The following is a 13,031-nucleotide window of genomic DNA, read 5'->3' as shown; positions in this document are numbered from 1 at the left end:
CTTCTCCTTCTCCCACTCCCCTGCTTATGTTCCTGCTCTCTCTCTCTCTCTCTCTGTGAAATAAATAAATAAATAATCTTAAAAAAAAAAGATGTGGTATATATATACACAATGGAATATTATGCGGCCATCAAAAAAAAGAAATCTTGCCATTTGCAATGATGTGGATGGAACTAGAGGGTATTATGCTAAGCGAAATAAGTCAATCAGAGAAAGACAATTATATGATCTCACTGATATGTGGAATTTGAGAAACAAGGCAGAGGATCATAGGGGAAGGGAAGGACAAATGAAACAAGATGAAACCAGAGAGGGAGACAAACCATAAGAGACTCTTCATCTCAGGAAACAAATTGAGGGTTGCTGGAGGGGAGGAGGGTGGAAGGGATGGGGTGACTGGGTGATAGACACTGGGGAGGGTATGTGCTATGGTGAGCACTGTGAATTGTGTAAGACTGATGAATCACAGGCCTGTACCCCCGAAACAAACAATACATTAAATGTTAATTAAAAAAAACCCCAAAACAAACAAACAAAATACTCAAGTTTTCACACCCCAAATTTACTTAATCTACTCTGTTCACATCTACACATTCGTTTGCAATAGCTCTTAAAAGCCCACGTAAGAAAACACTTTTGGTGTAAGAATAATACCATCTTGAAAACTCATTTTCACTGATTCATTCATTCATTCTTTAAACAAATACGAATAAAGAGAAAACATCTGTATCCTTGATCTTGGTGCATCTTGAATTTTTAGAAAAGGAAATATTGAAACCCATTCAAAAGTTACAGCATAAGTAGTAGTCAAATATTTTGTTAGCTTTTTAAATTTTAAATAATTTACAGTTTAAAGGTTATTATGTATGGCCAATCATTCCCTTGAATTTCCTTAAAGATTATTTTTAGAATAATCTATTCTCTCTCAGAATTAAAAGCCAAAAAGTGAAAGCAAGAACTTACCAAGAAAATTATACTCCATCATATTTAGAACTCTCCTAAACTAGTCCTACAATATTAAACACAGGTGGCTTTAAAAAACCTAACTGAATATTTATTACGTGAGCAAGAGTTATGTTTGGTGTATATGCTTTATCTATAAATGTATTCTTTTTTGATAAATTCGTATTTCCTTTGCTGCTCCTTACTTTGTATTTGTCTCCCTCATTTTTAGACTGCAAGAACTGCTTGCTCATCTCTTGTGTTAAAACAGAAACTGGATTATCCACCTGAAACAAACAAGAGAGGTTATTTTTGAATATTTCATTTTAATGCCTTAAAAATAAATGTACTGTAATACAGAATACAATTCACCTATAGTGTCATCAAGAAGGCTAAGTTCAGAGTATTAAGGTAAATATACCAAGAAAAAATATTAGACATTTTTAATGTAGAGAAAATGTTTCATCATTTCATGATACTAAAATAAATACCATAGTCAAAATTATTCTGCCACTATATGAGGGCACAGGCACATTTCTTTTACCTGTTTTATAGAATTTCACTCTTATGCTACTGGTTAACAATCTGACAACAGTGAGTAAAGCCCTCGGCTGCCTTGGGTTTTTGTGTCTCACCTCCCTATGTAGCCCTGGGCAAGTTAGTTTCTCCAACTGAATACAAAAAGTCCAACTTGGTTATTTCTAATCAGAATTATGATGCCAAGTAGTGTTTATTTTTCTTACAGCAGTTCTTCAGATTTTCCATTTGTTGTTATTTCTTCACGATTATAAAATAAAGAGAAATGCTGGAGTCATTTCTACCTTTCGAGGAGGAGTCATTTTAAATAAGCCATTGCTTGAATTAAACTACCTATAACTAACAAGTTAAAAGTACAATTATGGTAACAGTACTGTAACTGACCAAAGCACAGGGGAAAAAATTTAAAATATATATATAACTTGTTTCAGAAAAATTCAAGATCATTACTCATTTGTATCTTTGGTATTAGCACTTAAGTAATTTGTGTATTAGAAAATAATCCCGTTATAAAATATGCAGGACCAGTATAAATGAAAAAAAAATTTATTTGAGGGAGAGAGAGCAAGGTGGGGGGTAGCCAAAGAGAGAGGGAGAGGTAGACTCCCCGCTGAGCAGGGAGCCCCCGCAGGGCTTGATCCCAGGACCCTGAGATCATGACCCGAACCGAAGGCAGATGCTTAACCGCTGAGCCACACAGGTGCCCCTAAATGAAAAAAATTTTAAACTCCTTCATTTTACCATCCATAAGATACCGATTATACTTTGTTAGCATAACAATGGTTAAAACCTTCCTTTTTAAGTAAAATTTTGGGTTTTTTTCTTCTCAGATAACAAAAACATTTATGGAGTTATAAAGAAACCTCTACATGTTACTTTATTATTATCATTATAGAGGTACACCAGACTGACTGCCACATATTTTTACAATATTTGCCCTGCATCTTAATTTCACATTCCATCTGACTTGTTAAAAATAAGACCTAATGTACTAGCTTTAATGACAGACATTTTCACCAACTTTGAATTAGTAGCTTCACCCAAATTTATATTATTTTGTCTACATCTTTCTGCTTGTTTCTGAAATGGGGTTCCTAGTTCCTACTCTAGGGATTATGTAAGAATCTTGCAGTTTGAGGTGATAAAAAATTCTGGAGTTGAGGGGCACCTGGGTGGCTCAGTCCATTAAGCGTCTGTCTGCCTTCGGCTCAGGTCCTGACCCCAGGGTCCTGGGATCAAGCCCCATGTGGCTCCCTGCTCAGAGGGGAGTCTGCTTCTCCCTATCCGTCCGCCTCTCCCCCCTGCTCGTGCTCTCTCTCACTCCGCTCTTTCTCTAATAAATTAATTAATTAATTAATTTTAAAAATCTTTAAAAAAAACCATAAAATTAATCTTAGTAACATATTTCTAATCTAAAATATTATCATTTTAACATATAACCTATAAAAATTCAATTATCCCTTTGCATTAAGTCTTCAAAATCTAGGGCGCCTGGGTGGCTCAGTTGGTTAAGCGACTGCCTTCGGCTCAGGTCATGATCCTGGAGTCCCGGGATCGAGTCCCACATCGGGCTCCCTGCTCAGCAGGGAGTCTGCTTCTCCCTCTGACCCTCCTCCCTCTCATGCTCTCTGTCTCTCATTCTCTCTCTCGCAAAAAAAAAAAAAAAAGTCTTCAAAATCTAGTGTGTATCTCACACTATAGTACATATCAATCTGGACTACCCACATTTCAAGTGCTTAATACCCACATGTGGCCAGTGGTTACTGTACAGGTAAGTGTAGCTCTAGACCTCCCATATTTTGATCAATGAACCTGAAACTTTAGTTTACTGCATCATACCAGAAGAGGACTAAAAAGAGTTATGATAACAACCTTCAAATATTTCAAAAGAAATAAACAGGTTTATACATTCCCCAAGGAAGTGGGAGCTTAGAGAAACAGGCTTTTTTCAACTCTTCCATAATAAAAACTTTCTGAGAGAGCTGTTCACAGAAGGAATCAAAATCTCAGGCAGAAGTGATTTCTCCACCACAATCCACTTAAGCAGTTGCTGAAGGGACACCTGGTGGAGAGTCCACAAACGGGAAACATGGACAGTGAGAACTCTACCGGATACCCTTCAAGATGCTCCCAAACACCTGATTCCATACACTTTTGGTTTTCTTGATTCTGCTTAAAAATTGTCCTGCATTCTAGTCTCAAATTTATTTGATGTAACTGCTTTTCTCCAGATTTTAATAACTATTTTTCTACACTTCTGTTGCCTGATATGTAAGCTACTACCCACACGCAGCTTTTTACACTTAATTAAATAAAATCAAACACGTGCTTTCTTAGTCATTCCTCTCAGGCGCTCAAGAGCAATATGCCAGTGGCTGACACACTGAATAGCATAACACAGAATACTTCTACCATCACAGAAGGTTTTTCTGGACAACTTTGTTCTAAACCAAACTGGAAAAAAGACCTAGACTCGTAATTGTTCTTTCTCCTTGGTGACTAGTCTTGGTGTTCTTCATCCTGGAGTAAGTAAGGCAGGGTGGTATATTAGAATGAAACAGGGAGGCCTGGTTCCCCACCCAGGCTCTACCAGCAACCACGCCTAGACAATTGTAGGGGTAAATTTACTTTTTCTAGTTCTATTCTCATCTACAAAATAAAGGTGAATTAGATGACCTCCAAAGACAATTCCAGCACTAATAAGACTATATGCTCTATTTCTAATTATTCAAAGTATCTTAGCAGAAAGGACTGGAGCCTTATCTCCTATAGGTATGATCAATAACTCCAAAATACATAAAGAAATGCTTTATTTTTCTAGAATAAATTTCTCTCTACAAAAAATTAGCATCTGAGTTTAGGAAAACTATGATGCTATTCTGACCAGGATAGCAGAAAGCAAAGAAACTTTATAGCCTTTATTAACATCTATTTTATCCCATACCAGTATAAACTAGATGTTCTTGATTTTACAGGTGTTATATTATGCATTGAAAATTCCTGCTGAATTAGGAAATTTTTTTTTTTTTTTTTTTTTTTAGATTTTATTTATTTATTTGAGAGAGAGAGAATGAGAGAGAGCAAGCACACGAGAGGGTGGAGGGTCAGAGGGAGAAGCAGACTCCCCGCCGAGCAGGGAGCTTGATGCGGGACTCGATCCAGGGACTCCAGGATCATGACCTGAGCCGAAGGCAGTCACTTAACCAACTGAGCCACCCAGGCACCCGAATTAGGAAATTTTAAGCAACTGTGCTAACAAGAGTTGTACACATTTGTCTTGTGGTCAATTTACTCACACGAGCCTATTTTAATTCTTTCAACACTACAAATGAAATCACATGAGAAAGTGACCAGTTACATTAATCTGAGACAAAAAGTTGGCAATTACCTGTATGTTAAAATGGTCAAGAATCGCAATCAGCTCTTCTTTTCTAGTAGAAACCACGGTGCCTGGTTAAGAGAAACACATAAAATGACCAGACTGCTTCTAGGGCAGAAATATGGAGGAAAAATAAGCAATTTTATTTACAAAAATAAGCAATTTTATTTATCAAAATTAAATTTTGTAAATTTGCTCATTTACAAATACAGATATTAACTATTTTGTTACGTCCCTAGGAACTGGCACACATCTGAGGAGCTGCAGGCTGCGGTCATCGTGCGGCAGGCACACAGAAGGAGGGAGCAGCACGGACGCAGGGACAGTGCTCTTCTTATCCCTGCAGCAAAACGCCTGCTTTTCCTTCTCATCTAGGTCTTCGCCTCCTCTTCCTTCATGTCCTTTTCCACCTTTGGCTAACCCCCCTTTCCACATGTGATAAAAACTACAAGGGTGGGAGCAGGCCCGCCGGTGAGAACAAGGCAGCACAGCCTGTTTCAAGTGGACCCAGACTCTGGTAATCATGGTCCTGCCGTACGATGTCCTGGGGTAAAACAACTGTGTATATGTGTCCGTACACAATCACGTGTGTGTACATACATGCAGCCGATCCTACACATGACCAGAAAGAGGTTTCAAGAGATAGGGAAGAAATGCCCTTTCAGTGAATACCTGAGCAATCACTTTGCTGTTTAACTGACTATTTACTAGCATTTCATGTGAAATGAAAAGACATTCATAACAAACCTGTTTCACTTTTCAGTTTGTAAGATCGACTTCCATCCATGCTGATGTGCTGCTGCACGACTATAGAGTTGCCGTACACATTTGCTCTATAGGCATCGTCTCCTCTGTTCCTTAATGTTATTGAGATATCTGCTGAGCTAAAGCAAGAAGGTTAGGCTAAGTCACATGAAGGTACCGTGCAATTTCGATACTAGGTTACGTAATTTTCAAAACCTCTGAAGTAATTTGCCTATTTCATTTGAAAAGCAGCTTCACACCAGTCACGGATGGCTGACAGGCTACTACAGAATAATGCTGAATATAACACTCCTAACAAAAAAATATAGCTGAGAGTAAGTGTTATAAAAACACTGACTATCCTATCTATAATAGAAATACCACATTCACATAAAAGCCACTTTTTAAGAAGATTTTATTTATTTATTTGAAGGAGACGCGTGGGGGGAGGAGCAGAGAGAGGGAGAGGGACAAGCAGACTCCCTGATGAGCAGGGAGCCCAACGTGGGGCTCAATTCCAGGACCCTGAGATCACATGAGCTGAAGTCAGACACAACTGACTAAGCCACCCAGGCGCCCTAAAACCATTTAAGTTTGGTTGTTTCAAATCATGTAGGTAAGTTATACATTTTCCATGAGCAATGTGTAATACTATACTGCCTGACTAAACTATGTAACAAAGCATCATGCTGACAGCAGACCTTTAAGAATGATTAAGTAACAATTATGGTGAAATAATAACATTTTTTTTTTTACAGATTTTATTTATTTATGTGAGAGAGAGAATGAGAGAGAGAGAGCATGAGAGGGGGGAGGGTCAGAGGGAGAAGCAGACTCCCTGCTGAGCAGGGAGCCCGATGTGGGACTCGATCCCGGGACTCCAGGACCATGACCTGAGCCGAAGGCAGTTGCCCAACCAACTGAGCCACCCAGGCGCCCAATAATAACATTTTCTAAGAGGATCAGAATCAAAGGAAGCAACTTTAATCTTTCAAATACTTGGCATTAAAAAAATGAAAGTATCTGATATCAAAAAACAAACAAAAGCTCAAAAATTATTGAAGTTCTATTGGTATTATGGAAGAATTATTTTTAAAGTTTTAAAGAAGTTTAAAGTATTGATAGCCATGCATATTTTATTATTTTTATTTATTTATTTTTTTTTTTAAAGATCATTTATTTATTTGACAGAGAGATAGAGAGCACAAGTAGACAGAGAGGCAGGCAGAGGGAGAGGGAGAAGCAGGCTCCCCGCGGAGCAGGGAGCCCGATGCGGGACTCGATCTCAGGACCCCGGGATCATGACCTGAGCCGAAGGCAGCCGATTAACCAAATGAGCCACCCAGGCGCCCAGCCATGCATATTTTAATATATTCTAGGAAAAAATATCAATCTTTATTTTTCTACTTTAACTTTTATTAAAATAAGACTGAGTAGAAAAACAATGTCAATAAGTACATTACTAAATACATTAAAATTTCCTTAAACATAAAAGCAGACAATTTTTTTTTCCTGGCTCATATGCCAAAATGCTGAAGTCCTTTAATGTGAAACTACTTTAACTGGTAATTAAATGAAATCTTTAATAGTACTTGTTTTCATGAATTTGTAATCATATTCCCAAATTGCTCCCATTTGTAGGAATTGCAGAAAAACATACTCCAGATAAACTTTACTGTAAGCTGATATTACAGTAGGCACGCTGAAGGGGCCTCACCCTCTCCTCTGCGAGTGCTCAAGCAGAGAGACAGGGCTTAGCAACCAGCAGTCCCCACCCTATCCCAAGGGACTGAGCTAAATACGGAAATCTGACACTAGCTGAAACAGATTCTCTTCTTGAAAGATTCAAATTAAGAAGAAGTGGTCCAATCCAAACAAGGTCTGTAGTTTCCTCAGTAATACCCATAACAGTGTGAACTGCACAGCTTTGATAAAAGCACCTTCGTTACTTAAGATGTCAACATGAAGGAAAATCAGACGAAGGGTCTAAAGGAAACCGTACTATCTTTGCAACACCTCCATAAATCTAGATTACTTCACAGTGAAAAATTGTATCAACAAACCCCAATGAAACCCCAATGAAGGCACAACCAAGTCGAGAGCTGCTGATTCCTTGAGGCCTCCAAGGACCAGAGAAACCAGTTTGGGACATCACCCCCTGATGAGAGGCTCCAGAGAGCATCCATGGAGAAGCTCCTGGGAAGCCACCAAGACAGACAGAAAGACACACACCCACAGACACTGCCAGTGAATAAGAGACACAGAGAACACAAGAGCACTTCCTTATACACACCGCCCCACAGACTAAAGCGGTAAGAGGTCAATGACTGCATACACGAAGACAGAGTAACAAAGACTTGGCTAAGATATAAGGAAGAGAACATATACTCCAGAGATGAGAGAGAGAGAGAGAAACACATTCACAAGCCCACAGACTTGTCATAAGGAGATGGAGGGAAGGGAGCACAACACAGCACAGCCCATTACGTGAGGGGTGAGGGAGGCCGGTATAGCAGAACGGTTGCAGCATGGACCTAAAAGAAGGAGTGGCAGACAGAGGCCTAGAGACACAGACACAGAGAGAAAGGCAGGGACACAAAAAAGAAAGGCCCAGAGACAGACAGTACTTGGTTCTGAGGTCTCTCAGTTCCGGTCACTCATGAAAACCAATTGTACTTCTTCCCTCCAGGTTCTAAGATATATATCTCTGAATCTTTACAATAAATCTCCTTTTCTAAACTACCCTAAGCTGGGGTGTGTGTGTTTAAATCAGAAATACACAATTAGGGCAGATATGTTCCTGAAAAATTGTAATCAATAGGATTTTTAAAAGCTCCCGAGTTGATTCTAATGAATAGTCAAGGCTGAAAACCATTAACTAAAGTATTAATAGGGGAAGGGCAGCTGGCCTACTATACGGAGCAAAAAATATTTTATTTCACTAACTAGTATGATTACCTAGTATTAAGTGAATGCACCTCATAAAAACATTTAAAAAATAAAGTGACTACAGAGAAACAAAAGCAAAAAGGAACCACTAGGACTTCATCAAGATCAAAAGCTTTTGCACAGCAAGGGAAACAGTCGACAAAACCAAAAGGCAACCTGTAGGGGCGCCTGGGTGGCTCAGTCGGTTGAGCGTCTGCCTTCGGCTCAGGTCATGATCCCAGGGTCCTGGGATTGAGCCCTGCATCAGGCTCCCTGCTCCATTGGGAGCCTGCTTCTCCCCCTCCCCCTGTCTGCTGCTCCCCCTGCTTGTGCTCTCTCTCTCTGTCAAATAAATAAATAAAATCTTAAAAAAAAAGACCAGATGCCTTTAAAAATAAAAAAATAAATAAAAGGCAACCTACAGAATGGGAGAGGATATTTGCAAATGTCTTATCAGATAAAGGGCTAGTATCCAAAATCTACAAAGAACTTATCAAACTCAACACCCAAAAAACAAAAAATCCAGTCAAGAAATGGGCAGAAGACATGAATAGACATTTCTCCAAAGAAGACATACAAATGGCTAACAGCACATGAAAACAAGCTCAATACCACATGACATCAGGGAAATACGAATCAAAACCACAATGAGATACCACCTCACACCAGTCAGAATGGCTAAAATTAACAACTCAGGAAACAGACGCTGGCAAGGATGCAGAGAAAGAGGGGACTGTCTTATACTGTTGGTGGGAATACGAGCTGGTGCAGCCACTCTGGAAAACAGTATGGAGGTTCCTCAAAAAGTGAAAAATAGAGCTACTCTACGACCCAGCAATTGCACTACTGGCTATTTATCCAAAGAATACAAACACAGTGATTTGAAGGGGCACCTGTACCCCAATGTTTATAGCAGCAATGTCCATAATAGCCAAAATATGGAAAGAGCCCAGATGTTCATCAATAGATGAATGGATAAAGAAGATGTGGTGTATATATTCGTTGGATTATTACTCAGCCATCAAAAAGAATGAAATCTTGCCATTTGCAATGACATGGATAGAACTAGAAGGTGTTAGGCTAAGTGAAATAAGTCAGTCAGAGAAAGACAAACATCATATAATTTCACTCATATGTGGAAATTAAGAAACAAAACAGATGAACATAGGGGAAGGGAAGGAAAAATAAAATAAGATGGAAACAGAGAGGAAGAAACATAAGAGACTCTTAACGATAGAAACAAATGAAGGGTTGCTGGAGGGGAGGTGAATGGGGGGGATAGGGTAACTGGGTGATGGGACATTAAGGAGGGCACTTGATGGAATGAGCACCGGGTGTTATACGCAACTGATGAATCTCTAAATTCTACCTCTGCAACTAAATGCTAATTAAATTGAATTTAAATAAAAAAACAAAAAAATAAAATGACTATATTTCCTCTCTGAATTATTAAACATTTCTCTTGATTAGCAAACATCTATTTTATTATTTTCATTCCTAGCTACTCCTTGTATTGAATAACTACCTTTAGTACTGTGAGAACTTGGGAGGCACTGGTATCCTGTTGTGATGGGATCTGAATAAAGAAAGGCAAGTTTTTAAAAAAACTAAGGCTTAAGAGAAAGCTCCATAATAACTGCTCAAAACACCTGTACAAGGAGACATGGACAACTTTGCTGGCACTAACTGCTGTCTCTTCACCATCCTGATGGAGCTGATCCTGAATATGGGTCAAGAGCCATGGAGCCCAACGTCTATAAACACTGGAGACCCTTAACTGAAGAGACTACAGATCAGAGTTCTTTCAGAATGACAACACAAACAAGCAGTGCCACAGAAAGAATGTGGCTTCTTTCTCAACTCTGGAAAAATCTATCTGTACAGAGGTATCTGGGAACAGATAACGGGAACAACGGGAACAAGGAACAAGGAAAAAGCCATGTAAAAATATAATGCATCTGCTCTGTTTCAGATGAGTACCTAGCTCAACTGCAGAAGTTCTGTAGCCTTGACTAAATAAATCAGAAACGTACAGTAGGAGTATTAGTTTTTGTCCCTCCATAACCCACTCCCAATGCCACAGCTGATGTCAAAAATGATACTGGTGCAAAGATCCCAATGCCACCAGGGCTAGTATTAGGAAGGCCGAGGGAGGGAAGAGTGAACTAAACACGTTCAAGAAGAACCTGAATAGCAAGGGGCATGAGACCTTGGATCACTGAGAGAGGTTTCCATGGGAGGAGCTGTATTAGGCCCCTGCACCACTGTAAAGGGTTGGTGGCTGACAGAGGGCTGACCCCCACGTAAAGTGTCTCACAGCACAGTTCTCTGGATTCTCTGAACCTCACTGGGCAAGCATTGCTATGGAGAGTTGAAATCCCCAACAAAAGCAGCCGAGAGCCCATGGGCCATCAGTGAGGAGTGTAATGTTTGGCGTGGGGGGAAAGAGAGAGTCTTGAGGACTCTCTCGAACCTGAGCCTGACCAAGAGACCTTCTTCAGGCAAAGTGGGAGAGCCACGATTTTAGATACAGAATCGACTAAAACTAGAACTGAAAAGCTCCACGAGCTCATTCTGTAAAAAAGTGATGACAGAACCAGAGACTATAAAATAAGAAGAAATTCACAGATACTGAATATTTTATTTATTTATTTTTAAATGATTTATTTGAGAGAGAGAGAGAGAGCGTGCGCTCGCTCATGAATGGGGTGTGGGAAGGGGCAGGGGGACAGAGAGAGAAGTGGAATCCCCACTGAGCGTGGAGCCCGTCATAGGGCTGGATCCCACAACCCTGAGATCATGACCTAAGCCGAAATCAAGAGTCAGACACTCAACGGAGCCACCCAGGCGGCCCATGAAATTCATAGATACCCAACTTTTTAAATGAGAAAGGGAATGAGGAATAGTAATGAGTTTGATAAAGCTGTTTTTTAAGCTACTTTTTCAGACAAGGTCAGTAAAAAGGAAACTGAGCTCAGGAAAAGCTTTTAATTGTTATTAACTGTTTAAAATATATTAATAATCCTATCTATAGGCAGCTGTATCCTTGAAAGTTGGTGATTTGTGTGAGCTGGCCTTTTTTTTCTTTTTTAAAATGATATTTTGAGGACAAGTCTCAGAAAGAAGTTTCTGCTCTGGTCTAGATACTTCCCAAATGGCAAAAAAACAAAAAATATTTAATTGAGACATAAAACACTGGTACAGAGAAAAAAAAAATTTTTTTTCCTGAAGCTCCTATTTGAAAAATCAATGTGTTATCTGGCTAGGTAGACCAGGTGGTTGTTTGGACAACTAAGACATGTATAGTTAAGTATAATGAATTGAAACAGAGCGGGGGCCATTAAAAATGTTGAAACAACTAATTTTTGACTTCAGGTATCATTTGGTTGGGGACTACGGAGGGGAGAAGACCTTGCTGGGCTGGGACCCAAATAAGATAAGGAGAGACAGAAAATACACTGGAGAATTGTTACCAAATAGTTCTTTTCCAAGGCCATACAGCATGGAGAAATTATTTTCTGTGTATCTTCACCCCTTCTCCTGAGGCCACTTGGAACCCTGGCTTAGGGTTAAGATTCCTTATAGTTTTCTGAGAGATACACAATAAAACTGCAATCCTGGTTCACATTCCATCCTCGTTCTATTTTTTAGTAATAAAATTGAAGAAGTCAAATGGATATGACACTGAGCAGAAGGAAAGTCTATTATATGAAAAAAGATCACTGTTCATTATCAAAGTTCCAGAGGTTCTGGACACAGGGCATGCAAAAGAGAAATGAGCAATGGGAGTAGCCTCACTCTGACAGCTAGTATAACAGAGTTTGGCACTTCCAGTTTTTAGAAGCCACAAGGATCCCTTCAGAATTACCTGAAGCTGTATTAAGAAGAATAAGGAGATCAGCCTGAAGAGTACTCCTAATGGGCAAAAGGACCTAAGTCTATGATAATGCAAACTAGGCAATTAATATAAAGTTACACAAAGGCAAGTTATATCAAAAAGAAATACAAGTAGGGTGCCTGGGTAGCTCAGTCAGTTAAGCATCAGCTCAGGTCATAATCTCAGGGTTGTGGGATCGAGCCCCACATTGGGCTCCACTCTCAGTATGGAGTTACTTTATTCCTCTGCTCCCCCACCCTTATGCTCTCTCTTTGAAATAAATAAACAAATAAATAAAATCTTAAAAAAAGAAAGAAAGAAATACAAGCATAGAGCCAATGAGAGTAGTTATATGACCATTCTCCAAGAGTCAAGATGGACCACAAACAGATGTGTGGTTGTGGTCCTCAAATCAAACTCACTGGCAAACCACATGAGTAAAGGACATAAAATTAAAGACAGAGAGCAGAACACTTTTTTGGAATTCTTAGGGACTGGAGGCAGAAATTTTGTGTAGGGACCCTTAGCTGGTCACTGACTCTGCTTTCGCCTGTATCATACCAACGTGGACTTGGTGAAGTTTGGGTCAAGAGCCAGGAAAGTCAATTGTTTATAAATATTCCC

At 39.4% G+C, this 13,031-nt stretch overlaps 1 protein-coding gene across 4 annotated transcripts in view; it reads right to left on the bottom strand.

Moving 5' to 3' along the window:
- The window catches only part of SMC6 (structural maintenance of chromosomes 6), a 94,748-nt gene that overhangs the window by 51,931 nt on the left and 29,786 nt on the right, over positions 1 to 13,031 (bottom strand). For all 4 annotated transcript variants that reach the window (XM_081797158.1, XM_081797160.1, XM_081797156.1 and 1 more), the window contains exons 5-7: positions 5,606 to 5,742; positions 4,868 to 4,929; positions 1,149 to 1,229 (exon numbers count right to left, since the gene is read on the bottom strand). In XM_081797158.1, the coding sequence (XP_081653284.1) occupies positions 1,149 to 1,229; positions 4,868 to 4,929; positions 5,606 to 5,742 (280 nt within the window). The remainder of the gene's footprint in view (positions 1 to 1,148; positions 1,230 to 4,867; positions 4,930 to 5,605; positions 5,743 to 13,031) is intronic.

This window comes from Leptonychotes weddellii, chromosome 10 (genome assembly GCF_054177405.1).
Source record: "Leptonychotes weddellii isolate Sample4059 chromosome 10, ASM5417740v2, whole genome shotgun sequence".
Classification (NCBI taxonomy): Eukaryota; Metazoa; Chordata; class Mammalia; order Carnivora; family Phocidae; genus Leptonychotes; species Leptonychotes weddellii.
The sequence above is the reverse complement of the archived record's forward strand: the minus strand, read 5'-3'. Positions and strand labels throughout refer to the sequence as shown.